This window comes from Stenella coeruleoalba (genome assembly GCF_951394435.1).
Source record: "Stenella coeruleoalba genome assembly, chromosome: 20".
Lineage (NCBI taxonomy): Eukaryota > Metazoa > Chordata > Mammalia > Artiodactyla > Delphinidae > Stenella > Stenella coeruleoalba.
In genome coordinates, this window is record NC_137166.1 from 14,732,244 (window position 1) to 14,748,598 (window position 16,355).

The following is a 16,355-nucleotide window of genomic DNA, read 5'->3' on the forward strand; positions in this document are numbered from 1 at the left end:
GGAGAAAACCAGAACCAATTAAAGTAAACAATCCCAATCAAAAATCAAAGGACAATAACAAGACAAACAACTCAATTTTTTAAAATAGGCAAAAGATCTGAACAGATATTTCTCCAAAGAAGACAGAGGAACGGCCGATAAGCACACGATATGATGTTCTACATTATTAGTTATTAGACAAATGCAAGTCAAAACAACAAAGTACCATGTCACATTCACTAGGATGGCTAAAATCAAAAACACAGATAATAACAAGTGTTAGGTAACAAGCATTAGCAAGCAGACAGAGAAACTGGAACCCTCATACACTGCTGTGGGAATGTAAAATGGTGCAGCCACTTTGGAAAACAGCCTGGCAGTTCCTCAAAAGCAACCATGCGACGCAGCAATTCCGTTCCTGGTATATACCCAAGAAAAGACGCATCCACACAAAAATTTGTATGTGAATTATTAGCAGCATTATTCATAATAGTCAAAAAGTGGAAATACCCTCAATGCTCATCAACAGGTAAATGTATAAACAAAATGTAGTACATCCATACAATGGAATACTACTCAGCCGTAAATGGGAATAAAATATTGATACACACTAAAACATGCATGAACCTTGAAAACGTTATATTAAGAGAAAGAAGTCAGTCACAAAGAACCATATATTATATGATTCCATTTATATGAAATGTCCAGAATCAGTAAATCTATAGAGACAGAAAGTAGATTAATGGGTGCCTGGGGCTGGAGAAGGAATGGGGAGATGACGGCTAAGTAGTGCAGGGTTTCTTTCCAAAGGGCCATGAAAGTATTCTAAAATCGATTATGGTGACAGTTGTACAACTCTGTGAATATACTAAAAGTCACTGAATTGTACACTTTAAATGGATTAATTGTACACTATATGAATTCTGTCTCATAAAGCTGTTTAAAAAAAAAAACCAAAGGGGGAATTCCCTAGTGGTCCAGTGGTTAAGACTCCACGCTTCTTCCACTGCAGGGGGGCATGGGTTCGATCCCTGGTCAGGGAACTAAGATCCCGCATGCCGCACAGTGTGGCCAAAAAAAAAGAGAAAAAAACAAAGGAATACTTATTTAACAGATATGTTGAAGGAGTAGGATTCATAGGGCATAGCCATAAGTAAATTTATTTATTACTCTTTAAATCACAAAACAATCTCAGTTTGATAATTATCTGCTGAATGAATACTTTTTCCTATTGTGGGTGCTGGGGACATAACAGGGGAAAAAATTAACAAACCCTCTGCCCTCAATGGAGTTTATATATCAAAATGGTGACATGAAAGCTTCCCTGGTGGCACAGTGGTTAAGAATCCGCCTGCCAGTGCAAGGGACACAGGTTCGAGCCCTGGTCCAGGAAGATCCCACATGTTGTGGAGCAACTAAGCCCATGCACCACAACTACTGAGCCTGAGCTCTAGAGCCTGCAAGCCACAACTGCTGAGCCCGTGTGCCACGCACCTAGAGCCTGTGCTCCACAACAAGAGAAGCCACCACAACTAGAGAAAGCCCACGCACAGCAATGAAGACCCAATGCAGCCACAAATAAATAAATAAATAAAAAATGGTGACATGATATAGCATAATATGCTAAAATACAGAATGAGTAACATGAAGAAAAATAAAGCAGGGTACAGGCTTGGAGGGGAACAGGGTACGTGATCTGAGTTATGAATAGGACAGTCAAGGAAGGACTCACTGAGGAGGGAACATGTGAGCAAAGACCCCACAAGTCTTTTATTTTATTCAGGAGCAAGGTGTGGAAACCTCCTGGGGAAGGAGCATTCCCAGCTTAGCAACAGTCAGTACGAGTCCTGGTAATGCAAGAATGCATGCCTGTTTCAGAACAGGAGAGTCTGCAGCCCACATGATAAAAGCCAAAATTTCCACTTCAAGGGTAAGATTGCTCCAACCCTTTCCCCACCACTGCAGCACACTGGAGGTAGCTGCCTGCCTGCAAGGGGTACCTTGGCCTACTTTTTGGACTCACCTCCCCCCTTACTTACTAGGTGCTGGGATAGAAGCCATTTCTGACTCCCTCCATCACTGAAGTGGGGCAGGAGGAAGGACAGGGAAGATGCAAGCCCAAAGGTTCTTACTAGACTAGTAGAGTCATAACCTGACTTCACACTCTCTGGGCCTACCAGATTTTAAAGGGGATGATCTTCCTCAGTAGGGTCCTTTTGAGGGTTCTTTGGATACCCGGCCCCCCCAATCCAACCAATGATGGCTTCTCATGTACAGATCCCTTGACCAGGCTAATGCATGCTATTCCAGCAGGTGACCACTCCCTCCTCAGACCTGAAGGAATCTGGTGGTCCACTGACAGCCCACCCTCCAGTGAAGTCTGTTTGCCCCTCCAGGTGGCCCCACTGGACATATTCTAAGAGAATCCACCCACCTACCCAATGGCTCCTGCTCTCTCTCAACCCATCTGGGTCACATACTAACAAACCCAGAGTACACAGTGATCCCAACACATGAGTTAGGCGCTTTGCTCTATCACCAAAGCAGCCGGCAGCTTATCTTTCGTCCTCAAGACTTCCTGGTTAGAAGGCAGGACACCAGCGCACTATGTCCCCCTTACTGCAGCGGACCCATATCAGGCTCTCTTGGCTCCTTTTGAAACCTCTTTCACTAGGCTTGAGGAAAGAGGCAGAAACCTCCCTCAGTACCATTTGGGGTGGTGGCAGGGATTCACTGCACCACAGCTCTTTTCAACAACCCTAGCTTTGATGAGGATGAAGTCTTTTTATAGTTATGGAACCACTTACATCTTTGTCTGACATCTCACTTTAGTATGTCATAGCTACTGAATCTTGGTGAGTCAGCTGGAAACTTCCAAGTTATACTCATAAATCACTTATCCCAAAACTGCATCACACTTTCCTTACTGAACACACCACCACACCTTGAATACTGTTCAGGATAGTTTGAGCTTTAGTTGTTTAAATTTATATTTAAAATATTAAAAATTTTAAACGTTTTTACAATCAATATTAAATTTACTACCATATTTTGTCAGTGTCTGTGCTCATCATCTATTTATCTCATGCCTTCCCTTTGAATTTACTTTCCTTTGTTGTTTTCTTTTTTTTTTTTGTTTTTTGGAGGGGTGTTGTTTTTTAATTTTTTTAAATGAAATTCATGTCCACTATTTTATTTATTTTTGGCTGCATTGGGCCTTCGTTGCTGCACACGGGCTTTCCTTAGTTGCAGTGAGCGGGGGCTACTCTTCGTTCTGGTGCGCAGGCTTCTCACTGCAGTGGCTTCTCTTGTTGCGGAGCATGGGCTCTAGGTGCGTGGGCTTCAGCAGTTGTGGCGCACGGGCTTAGTTGCTCTACGGCATGTGGGATCTTCCCAGACCAGGGCTTGAACCTGTGTCCTCTGCATTGGCAGGTGGATTCTTAACTACTGCGCCGCCAGGGAAGTACCAGTCTTTTTTTCTTTTTTTGACTGCACCGCGGCAGTGAAAGCACCCAGTCCTAACCACTGGACCGCCAGGGAACTCCCTCATTAGTCTTTATATGTCTGAAAATGTTCTATTTTGCCTTGACTTTTGTAAAGTAATTCAGCTGTATATAGCCTACAGGTTGACATTTATTTTCTCTCAGCAATTTTGCAAATAGTCTTCTACACATATTGTTGATGAAAAGAAAGCTGTTGTCAGCCTGTCAATTCTTTGCAGGTAATCTTTTCTTTCTGGAAGCTTCTGTGATTTGCTCCTTCATGTTCTGCAATGTGTCTACGTGTCAACTTATTTTTATTTATCCTGTTCAGTACTCAGTGTCTTTTCAATCTGAACACTCATGTCTGTCTTTATTTCTAGAAAAATCTCAACCGTTATTTCTTCAGATATTGCTTATCCATTCTCCTTTACTCTCCTCCCTGGAACTGCTATTAGATGTATACTGGACCCTCCCTTATGGGCTCTCTTATACGTTTTATCTGTGAAATTCTTCAGTACGTTCGTTGGTTCATTACATTCAGCTGTGAAGTAGTGGCTTAAAAACACAGCATCAGTCCAGGAGTGCTACAGCAGCTCTGCCCTGCCACCAGGGGCCCAGGCGCCTCCTGCTTTCCAGAAGGCCACACTCAGCAAATGCCTGCAGTTTCCAGCCACCATATGACTGCTCCGTCTCCAATACCAAGAGACTATGTTCCATAAACGAAGGAAACGCAGGGCAAAGGGTCAAGCCATCCACGTCTCTCCCACTTTAAAGGCCTTTCCCAAAAGTCCCACCTTCAAACTTCTGTTTATATTTATTAGCCACCACTAGCTACAAGGGAGGCTGGGGAGTTTTTGATCTTGGTCACATCACCACCCTGAATACAATTCTATTCTATTAGTGAGGGAAGAGAGAGAACGGACAAGAATTACGTAAATGGGAGGTTTGTTTTTCTTTCTTTCTTGCTCTGTTTCCCACTTCCTCTCCACCAATCCTCCAACCTTGTCCTCACTCACCTTCTCCCTTTGGAGAAATTTCACTTACTTTCTTCACTATCCTTCAGCCCCCAAGAATAGAACCAGGTCTCATACTGGTAGTAGTGGGTTCCTGTTCCACGGATGATACTGGAGTGACACACATTCATTTATTAGGCCAGGTGGGGCTTGTTCATTTCCTAGTCACAGGGCACACAACTGGGTCCACGCATTTGTTTAGAACCACAGCCAGGAACAAGCCTTGGTTCCAGTCAGTGATTTACAGAAGTTTTTTGTTTGGGTTTTTGTTTTTTTCCAGTTTTTTATCAGGAACAAAGAATACCACTCATTTCCTAGCTTCCAGCAATAAGCTTGGGCCAGGTCCCCCATCACAACCAGAGTACTTTTAGACCCAGATACTTATAGGAGCTAAACCCCTAGGCTGCCACCTTTCAGACCCAGAGCCCAGTAGGCCCTCACCACTTACATTTCTATTCCACATTCCTAAGTCCAGCTATGTCCTTTCATATGTTTATTTTTTAAATATATGTATTTTATCTATATTGCTGTGTATCTGGATCAAACTGGCTATCTCAAAGCATGATTCACAAAGTCATTTTGTCTGGAAGTTCTCTTCAATTCAGATTGTTTTATGATCTTCAAGATTCAACATAAAGGAAAAAAAATTATGTATAACTTCCTATAAACATTATCTGTTTTCCAGACTTGGAACTGCCTTTCCTATGATGGGGAATTCTCTAGTACAGATGCAAGAAATGGCAGGTTTCTCTGGCTGCTGGGTAGGAGCTTATGACCACTCCAGACTCTGAATTTCAGTCTAACAGGGGAAAAAGAGAAACAGGAAAGAATCTATTTTGGAGGGGATGCTAACAGCTACTTCAAGTTTACAAAGGCAGCTTCTAGTGGTAGCATCCTCTGTCTACTCTTGGTGGTACCAATGAGAGAGCATTTAGTGCCTAGCAGTGGACGCAGGGGTTTCTCCAACAGACGGGTCCTGCAGCAGAATCTGGGGCATGGATAGTCTTTGGACCTCCCAGGGAGTCCGTGATGTACATGAACTTGTTTTATGCTTAAATTAGCCTGAGTGGTTTTGTTTAAAACTAAGAACACAAAAACTTTGTGACGTAATCTTTAATAATGCTCATATTGGTTTATTTGAAAAGATGTGGAAAAAGCTCTGAAAAGCATATGTGATATTTTTTTAATTAAGATGATTAGAGGAAGAATAATTCATCTGTGAGTCTTACCTTTCCCCCAACCAGAGGCAAAATGTGCATCTTTCCAGTCTGACAATCCTTCACTGAGGAAACGATGAGGCAGGTGCCACAGAGAACAACCAGGCGTTCAGCCCACTTATGCAGCTGGGTCTTTCCCTTTCGTACATTATAGATGCCAGACAGAAGGATTCGATCCAGATGATCCATCTGGCATGGTTTTTCTGAAAAGAAAAGAGTACTTCAAAAGCCACCATTAAAGTAGCATAAAAATAATGAAAGGGAAAACGAAAGTATTACACGTTAACATTCAGCAACCCTAATACAGATTTAAGTAACCAAGCAATATAAGTATTACAAAATAAGCTCTCAGTCTTAAAATGTTGTCCATCCCTAAGTTACATAATGGGAGCACTACAAATTGTGGTCTAGAGAACAACATGTTATTTTGGATGCCATTGTTAATCCTTCTTCCAACAGTCATATCTCCCATGTACACAAAGAAAGACAGAATGACAGAGTGGTTAAGATCATGGACTTGGGAGTCAGACACTCAAACCTGAGTTTGAATCTTGGTTCTGCCACTCACTTTGTTTCATTGAACTAGATAATCTCACTGACCTTGACTTTCCTCATTTATAGAGTTTGGATCTTAATACTATCTACCTTCAGATGGTTCTTGTAAAAAACTAAGATAATGAATGTAAAATACTAAGCATAGTTTTAGATACAAAACAAGTATGGAATAAGTGACAGCCACTATTGTGCTTAGTCTATTCTAGAATGAAGAAATGAACAACTAGTTCTGTACACAACTAGTTCTGTACACAGAACCCCCTAAGGGTTAGGGTTAGGGTTGGGGTTAGGGTAAGGGTTAGGGAACGGGGACGGTTTAGGGTACTGCTGCTCTTTGTGAAGAAAAGCTTTCGGCTGATATTTCAGTCAACTATCCCAATCCTGGTGGCAGAAGCAATACATGCATGCAAGAGCTTCTCTATTTTTTGCCACCCTTTAGAAATCTTTATATGACTGAGGTATAGTGAACAAAACAGAGCATTATGACACAAGAGATGTTCTTGGTTAAAGCACTACTAGAAACAGACAGTAACTCTACACAGAAATGAACAGGATCAGCAACAGTACGAGGCTGTGCAAACACCAATAAACGGGGAACTGAGAAAACTGGGTTGTACTCAGTATTATTACATAATTGATTATGGAACCCTGAGCATTGCTTTGCCCTATTAACTATGTTTTTCCCATATAAAAAAACGAAGAAATGGGCTAGCTTACTTCAAAGCTTTTAAAACTCTGTATGTTAACACCAGATGTATGGAAGTCATTCCTCCTTCTATTCTAGGCCAATCCTTTCATCTCTTTTCTAAATTCCACCTTCCTTGGGGAGTTTGGTTCTTCATTCTTCTCACTCTTCAACTCCACCCTCCCTATTGTTTCTATCAAAGCTACAAAAGCACTCAAGTTTTCTCCCATTCCTTCATTCTCAACAGAATTCCTTTAGTTGAGGGATTCTCTAATTCCTATGTGCCCAAGAATTATCTAAGAATTAGTTTAAAATGCAGAACACCAAGACCTATCCACAGAGAGTCTAATTCAGAGGGTCTGGGATGGAACATAGGAAAATGTATTTTTAACAAGTATCCCAAGTAATTTAAATGCAGATGGCCCACAAACCATATTTTAAGAAACTATAAGTTTAACCTTTTGAGGCTCTTTTCTTCTCATTTGTGCTTCTATATTAGCTATCTCTGTTACCTCACCTTTTATTTACTCAATTTACTTCAATCTGGCTTCCACTTCCCAAAAACTACACTATTCATATGTTGATAAGGGCTTTCAAATTTCTATCTCCTGCCCCAATCTTCCCTTAGTTCTGATCTCATATATCCAACTGCCTGCTAGACATGTCCAACAGATGTCCCCATTCACCTCAAATTTACAGATTCATAGACTCATAGACATAGAAGACAAACTTACGGTTGCCAAAGGGGAAAAGGGCAGGGGGGGATAAATTTGGAATTTGGGGTTAACAGATACAGACCACTGTATATAAAATAGATAAACAACAAGGACCTACTGTATAGAAAAGGGAACTATATTCAATATCTTATAAGAATCTGTAGTGGAAAAGTACCTGAGGGGAGTTCCCTGGTGGTCTAGTGGTTAGGATTTGGCTCTTTCACTGCCATGGCCACAGGGTTCACTCCCTGGTCAAGGAACTGAGATCCCACAAGCCACGTGGCACGGCACCCCCCCACCACCAAAATAAGTATCTCAAAAAGAATACACACATACACACACACACACACACACACACACACACACACACACACACATACATAAAACTGAATCACTTTGCTGTAAACCTGAAACATTGTAAATCAACTATACTTCAACAAAAAAATAAAATAAAATTTTACAGATACAAAACCAGTATCAGAATGAAAAGAAAGTAAAACTATCTCTATTTGAAAATAATATGATCTTGTATATAGAAAATTACCTTCCTAGGTAAGCCACACCAAAAAAACACTATTATAACTAACAAATGAGTTCAGACAGGTTGCAGGATACAAGATTTTTAAAACATCAGCTGTATTTCTATGCACTAGAAATAAACAATTCAAAAGTGAAATTAAGAAATCAATTGCGTTTATAATAGCATCAAAAAGAATAAAATGAAAATACTATAAAACTTGTATACTGAAACTATAAAACATAGTTGTAAGAAATTATAAAAGACATAAATGAATGGAAAGACAGCCAGTGTCCCTGGGTTGAAAGACTTAATATTGTTAAGATGGCAAAACCCCCCAAATTGATTTACAGATTTAATGCAATCCCTATCAAAATTCTAGATAACTTCATGACAGAAACTGACAAACTGATCCAAAAATTCCCATAGAATGCAATGGACTCAGAACAGCTTGAACAGTTGAAAACAGGCTTTTCAACTCAAAACAATCTTGAAAAAGAAAAACAAAATTGGAGGACTCATATTTCCCAATTTCAAGACGTACTACAAAGTAAGGAGCTGGCATATAAAGTGCAGTTCTGATATAAGGATAGACATAAAGCAACAGAATAGAGAGTTCACCAAAAAACCCCTACTTTATGGACAACTCATTTTTGACAAGGGTGCCAAGATAATTCAATGGGGGAAGGAATAGTCTTGTCAACAAATGGTGCTGGGAATTCTGGATATCCACATGCTAAAGAAAGAAGTTGAATCCCTAACCTCACACCATATACAAAAATTAATTCAAAATGGATGATAGACCTAAATGTAAGAAATAAAACTATAAAACTTTAAAAGAAAAGATAGGAATAAATCTTGTAAATTTAGAATAGGCAATGGTTTCTTAGATATTGACATAAAAAGCACAAGTGACGAAAAAGAAAATACAGATAAACTGGACTTTGAAAATAAAAGGCTGTGTGCTTCAACAGACACCATCAAGAAAGTGAAAAGAAGACTCACAAAACAGGAGAGAATATTTGCAAATCATATAGCTAATAAGAGACTTGTATCCAAAATAAAGAACTATTACAATTCAGCAATAAAAAGACAAATAATCCCATTAAAAATTGGGCAAAGGAATTGAACAGGTATTTCCCCAAAGAAGATATACAAAAGACCGACAAGCACATGAAAAGATGCTCAACCTCATTAGTTATTAGATAAATGTAAATGAAAACTACAAGATACCAGTTCACACCCACTAGGATGACTATAATCAAAAAAGACAAACAATAACAAGTGTTGGCGGGAATGTAAAGAAATTAGAACCCTTCATGGTTGGGGGGATTATGAAATGGTGCGATCACTTTGGAAATCAGTCTGACAGTTCCTTAAAGCTTAAACACAGTGTCACCATATAATCCAGCAATTCTACTCCTACATCTACATCCAAGGGAACTAAAAACATATGTCCACACAAAAACTTGTACATGAATGTTCACAGTAGCATTATTTTTAATAGCCAAAAAGAGGAAACAACACAAATGTCCATCAACTGATGAGTGGATAAACAGAATGTGGTATATGCATACAATGGAATATTATTCAGCCATGAAAAGAAATTAAGTACTGATACATGCTACAAAATGGATGAACCTTAAAACACTATGCTGAGTACAAGAAGCCAGCCACAGAAAGCCAAGTATGTATGATTCCATTTGTATCAATTGTTCAGAATAGGCAAATCTATATAGACAGAAAGTGGATTCATGGTTGCCAGGTGTTGTGGGAGTGGGAAATAAGGAATGGCTGCTAACAGATATGGGGGTCTCATTTTACAGTGATAAACATGTTCTAAAATTGGATAGTGGTGATGGTTGCACAACTCTCTGAATATACTAAAAAGCACTGAATTGTACACTTTTAAAGAGTGAATTTTATGGTATGTGAATTATATCTCAATGAAGCTGGGTTTTTTTTAATCTCATCATTTTTCCCAAACTTGCTATTGCATTTATATTCCCCATCCTGGTTAACAGCATGATATATTACAAAGTTAGCTACATCAAATAAAAATGGGACTTCATTATAGCTTCTCATGCTTCCAAATTGTCTAATAGTCTCTTTTGAAGTTTACATGAAACAGATGTTAAATCAATGGATGTACAATTCTTTGAGTCTCTCCTTCCTTGGCCTTATTTCTTTATATTTAATCTATCCATCTAAATCTATCCATCACCACTCTCAGAAAGGAACATTCAATTTGGGGAGGATAAGTTATTTATACATGAAATAACATGCTGTTTATTATTATTTATGGAGGGTTTGCTAGATATTCAGAATGCCTCAAGTCTCTGATCTTCTGAAAGTGGTAAAAAACAGAATGAGGAAGTTCTAATAAACGTTTGGAATGTCTAAGAGTTCTAATTAAAAAACAGACTTATAATCTCGAAAGCCAAGGTTCTAAGTGGAAAATCAGGGATAATTTTAATTTCCCTACACATTTATACTTTGAAATGTTCTATAAAGAAAATGGATTGCTTTTATAATTAAAAAAAAGAGTTTCGAAAACAAAGCATCAAGGACAACCCTGTAGCAATGAATACGTCTATTGCCCATAGGATAGTCTCTAAATACCATTTTTCATTAAAATGAACCAGTCCTTAGAAAAATAATCTATTCCTGGTGTGAGTCAGATGATGAAAAGATCAAGAACTTAATGGAAAATCTAGAATGCTACCAAAGACAGTAGTTGGGTCATGTTGGAAGGACATAGAAAGCAACCTGAAAGAGCTCCCCCTAGCTGAGATGGGACAAATTGAGCATCAGAAAGAAAAATAGCTGCAAATGAATTGAAACAAATATAAATAAGCCCATGAGCTCATGATGATAACTCAAAACAGACAATAAAAAATGAAGTCACACAGACAGATTGTGAATATAATCTGAAAGGCAAAGCAATATAGCTTCTAGAAAAGAATAAAGGGAAAGACTGTTAAATTGGACTATATCAAAATGAAATACTTCTTTTAATCAAAAGATGCCATTAAGGTTCTGGTTCTGAGTTAGACAGAGAAAGCCCACTGTACCCTGTCTCTCCCACTGAATTCACCTATAAAACCTGAACAGAATACCTGGAGCATTGGTGAACCCCAGGCAGGCTAAACTCAACGAAATTCAAGCCCAGACACTTCATAATCAAACTGCTGAAAATTAAAGACAAAGGAAAAATTTTTAAAGAAGCCAGAGAAAGATGAAGCACTATTTATAAGGGAACAACGGCTCAAATGACTGTGTGTGCACTGTGTGTGCAGGAGCTCTATCATTCCAACTGCTCTGAAAATCTAAAGCTAGTTCAAAATAAAAAGTTAAACAAATAAATACTGGCTGATATATTTTGGGGTAAAAATGAAACATTTACTTACATTTAAAGAGTAAAACAGGAAACCTCAAAACAAATTTCAAACTCGCAATAGCCACCCCCCCCCCCCAACACAAGAACACACTCTGATTTGAAGTATTTCAGTAGAAAATCTTGTGAAGCAGTGGTGGCTAAGCAATCCCACAATCTGGTTTTGTGACCCTGAACAAGTTCCATATTTTTAGGCCTTAGTTTCCCAAGTTTAAGACCAAGGAGTTGGATTAGATGATCCCTAGTCTTTCCCAGTTCTCACATTTTATGGATCCCTCTTATTCTTCTAAACTGTTTCTCCATCAACTATATGGTAGAGTACCTTAGAGGTTAAGAAGATGAGATTTAGGGTTTCCCTGGTGGCACAGTGGTTAAGAATCCGCCTGCCAATGCAGGGGACACGGGTTCGAGCCCTGGTCCGGGAAGATCCCACATGCCGCGGAGCAACTAAGCCCGTGCGGCACAGCTACCGAGCCTGCACTCCAGAGCCCGTGAGCCACAACTAAAGAAGCCTGCACACCTAGAGCCCGTGCTCCGCAACAAGAGAAGCCACTGCAGTGAGAAGCCTGTGCACTGCAACAAAGAGTAGCCCCGGCTTGCCACAAGTAGAGAAAGCCTGCGGGCAGCAACAAAGACCCAACTCAGCCAAAAATAAATTAATTAATTAATTAAAAAAAAAGAAGAGATTTAGAACCCGTTAAGACCTCTCCAGAGTAATAACATCTACCTACACGGTTGTAAGGATTAAATGAGAAAAGGTACATAGAGTGCTCAGCACCTCAGTACATGCTCAGCACATAGTAAGGGTATAAAACAAATGCTAGCTGTTATAATGAAAGTTCTGCCTTAAGCCTCCTTCTTTTCCTATATTTATTATTTTCAAGATAATCTTAACAACTTCCACGGATTTAACACTCCCATGTACCTGACTCCCAGATTTGTATTTCCAAAGCTCCTAGTTTCACACTTCCAACTACTGCCAGACATCTCCAACTGGATGTCTACCACCACTTACAATTAAACATGCCTGAAACCAATTCATCACCATCCCTGCAAACCAGATCCTTCTCACAGCTCAAGTCCTGTCAGTCTCCCGAAGCCACCCAGCCTCAAAACCTCAGAGCCAGCTTTGCCTCTTAGGTTCTCTTCCTCAACTCCTTTTTTCAATCAACCATCAACACTTACTGACTATTCCTTCAAAAAGTCTCTATACGAATGATTCCTTCCCATTCCCTAGTTCAGATCCCTACTAATTCACGCCTGAATTATTATTCACTCTGGTGCCAGATTCATCTTTCTCAGACTCACTTGGATCCCATCACTTCTGCTACCATCTGCCAAATGAAGGCTAAACTCCTGATATTGCACTCAAGGCCCAAAACAATCTGGACTCAAATTATCTGTGTGTGTGATTCACAGAACATGCACTGAAATTCCTAATACCCCACCTCTGTCCTCCTTTTCCTTTCTGATTACTGAAATTCTGTCGATTTTTAAAGAACCAACCCAAATACTACATCTTCAGAAAGATTTCTTTGATTCTAGAGATATCCCTGATTTTTCAGAGAAGAAAAGTGAATGGGAACTTCCTTATCGACTATCAGAATCTATCATATAGGTATATTGAAAATAGCATTGGTATTAGCATAAGACAAAGACATCAATGTAATAGGACAGTATCCAAAAACAGACCCCCGCCTGTATAGGAACTTAATAATAATAAAGGTGATGCTTCAAATCAGCAGGAAAAGGATGAGCTATTTCATAAGTATTGTTGGGACAACTGGCTATCAACAGAGAAAAAAGTAAAGTTAGATCCCTACCTCATATCACATTCTAAAAATATAAAAGTACTAGAAGAAAATATAGAGTATGTTTATTTCCTAGGATAGGGAAGGAACGTAAAGGTATTAAAGGAAAAGACTGACTAAATCTGATTAAATAAAACTTCTGCACAATAAAAAACAATACGCAAAACTACAAAACAAGTTACAGGTTGGAAAAAAAATGTGTCACAAATACAGTATACAGAGGATGTATATTCAGAATATATACAAAAGTCCTTCTGGGGCTTCCCTGGTAGCGCAGTGGTTGAGAGTCCACCTGCCGATGCAGGGGACACGGGTTCGTGCCCTGGTCCGGGAAGATCCCACATGCCGCAGAGCGGCTAGGCCCGTGAGCCATGGCCGCTGAGCCTGTGCGCCTGGAGCCTGTGCTCCGCAATGGGAGAGGACACAACAGTGAGAGGCCCGCGTACCGCAAAAAAAAAAAAAAAAAATGTCCTTCTGATCAATATGAAAAAGGATAAACAACAGAAATATCAAGGGTTAATTCAAAGGAGAAGAAAACTTAAAGATCAATGTAAATATGACACAATATTCAACCATACTAGTAATCAGGAAAACAAAATCAAAACAACGAGACCAACATTTAGTCCATTAGATTAGTAAAAGTTTTAAATGCTAATAATATTAAAAGGTGATATTGTGAGCAAAGGGGTACTCTGATATACTGATGGGATATACATTCGTTTTGCAGTAGTAACTATTAGTATTTTAAATGTGAATAAATATCCTATGACCCAATAACTTCATGTTTAGAGATTTACTCTGAAGAAACATAGGTGCAGGGACTTCCCTGGTGGTGCAGTAGTTAAGAATCCGCCTGCCAATGCAGGGGACATGGGTTCGAGCCCTGGTCTGGGAAGATCCCACATGCCGAGGAGCAACAAAGCCCGTGCGCCACAACTACTGAGGCTGTGCTCTAGAGCCTGCAAGCCACAATGACTGAGCCCGTGAGCCACAACTACTGAAGCCCGTGCGCCTAGAGCCCGTGCTCCACAACAAGAGAAGGCACTGCAATGAGAAGCCTGTACACTGCAACAAAGAGTAGCCCCTGCTCACCGCAACTAGAGAAAGCCTGTGCACAGCAACGAAGACCCTATGCAGTCAAAAATAAATAAATTTTTAAAAATAAATAAAATAAAAATTCCAATTACATCATTAAAAAAAAGAAACACAGGTGCACAAAGATGCAATTTTACTACAGTGCTATTTGTAATAGTCCATCACTAGGGAAAATGTTATATAAACTACAATACATACATGACATCCAATAGTATGCAACATATAGAAACGCATATAGAAGACAGTTAAGAAAAGACCTCCAAAACACTGTTGGGAGAAAAAAAGCATGAAGACTAACACCAAATGACAGCATTTATGTAAACAAAATATATTTCTGCAAATACACATTAGATAGGAAAAGTTAGAAAATTCTCAACGGTATATACCAAGTTGATTATTACATCATAATTATCACATTATATATCACTGCTTAATAGATAACCACTATCGGTATATACTTGTATTAACTCAAAAATTCTACTTGTAGGAATCACTTCCTCCCTCTACCCCAGAGGTCAGCCATTCTCTTCACTTTTATAATAATAATTTCCTTGTTTTCTTTATGTTTTTGCTACTCATGTATTAGTTACAGCAATTTTTAACTACTGTAACAAAAAGAATATACTGGCCCAAACACAAGATAAATGTAATTCTCTGCTAGGGTGGGCAGTCTGGGTTCCCAGGGGGCAACTCTGTTGAGAAACTCCAGTTGATGGTGGCTCTGCCATTTTCAACACATGACTTCAATATTGCTCTTGATGACTGCCTTCCTACCCTACAGAAGAGGAAAAGAGCAAGAAGTATGCACGGGAGGCTTTAGGAACCAGGTATAAAAGCGGCACACAATTCCACTCCATACCACTTTAGAAAGTTTTGTCACAGGTGCACACCAAACTGCACAAAAGACTGAGAAAAGAGATGTAGCTGGGCAGTCATGTGCCCACCTCTAAGTCTTATTACGGAGGAAGGAAAGAGCAGCTTTGGATGGACAGAGAGTGGTACTGTCACACATCTCTAAACAATACGGCTGAGTTTTGCCTGTTTTCGAACTTTAAATGAATGGAAACATACTATATATGCAATTCTTTTGTATCTGGTTTCTTTTGTTTGTGTTTATGCTCCTTGGATGAAACTGTCTCAAACAACGTGTACAGAGAATACCAAACAGAAAGAAATGCTCAGGCTGGGTGCTATGCTACCTGAGCTATTCAACCCCAGAACTGCAACATCACTAGCAAATCACACCTTCTAGATGCCACTTCCTCTTACATAATAAGGAGTTGATTAATGGGCTCTCTTAATCTCTGTGACTGATCATGCTACCCACTCATCTTTAGTTACATGTTATTTCAAGGCTTTTATATCATGAATCTGTACTGAGTCACTCCACTCAGTTTCCCTCAGCACCGCCCCCAGCAAGACTGATAACTAGCATTTGCACAATGGCCCCTGGAGTACCGGAGACGTTTCATATCCAGCAAACAAAGCAAAACACTGGTTTGAACTTAGGCCCTCTGACCCTGGCCTCATTAACAGTATATGCTAAGCTAACGCACCAAAGACTCTATGCAAGAAATATTGAAAGCTGATTGCTAAGCTATTTGCTTCAAAAAGAATACTTCAAATTCTTTACAACTCCTCTCTTCAAAAGGAGAGGCCTAAAAAAAAAAAAGGTGAGGGCTATTTCCCTTCTCTATATAGTGTGGGCTGTATTTGGTGACTCAATTCTAATAGAAAGTGGTGAAAACAATGGTGACTTATGAGGCTAGGTCATAAAAAACACTGAAGCCTGTGTGTTGTGTGTATGTATGTGTGTGTGTGTTATGTGTTTGTGTGCACATGTATGCATGCACTCATGTGCATGTGTGTGTTTCTCATCACTGGGGGC

At 39.5% G+C, this 16,355-nt stretch overlaps 1 protein-coding gene across 10 annotated transcripts in view; it reads right to left on the bottom strand.

Annotated features, from left to right (window-relative positions):
- PHLPP2 (PH domain and leucine rich repeat protein phosphatase 2) overlaps nt 1-16,355 on the bottom strand; it is a 72,760-nt gene that overhangs the window by 35,158 nt on the left and 21,247 nt on the right. For all 10 annotated transcript variants that reach the window (XM_079908291.1, XM_079908286.1, XM_079908290.1 and 7 more), the window contains one exon: nt 5,704-5,894. In XM_079908291.1, coding sequence (XP_079764417.1) covers nt 5,704-5,894 — 191 coding nt within the window. The remainder of the gene's footprint in view (nt 1-5,703; nt 5,895-16,355) is intronic.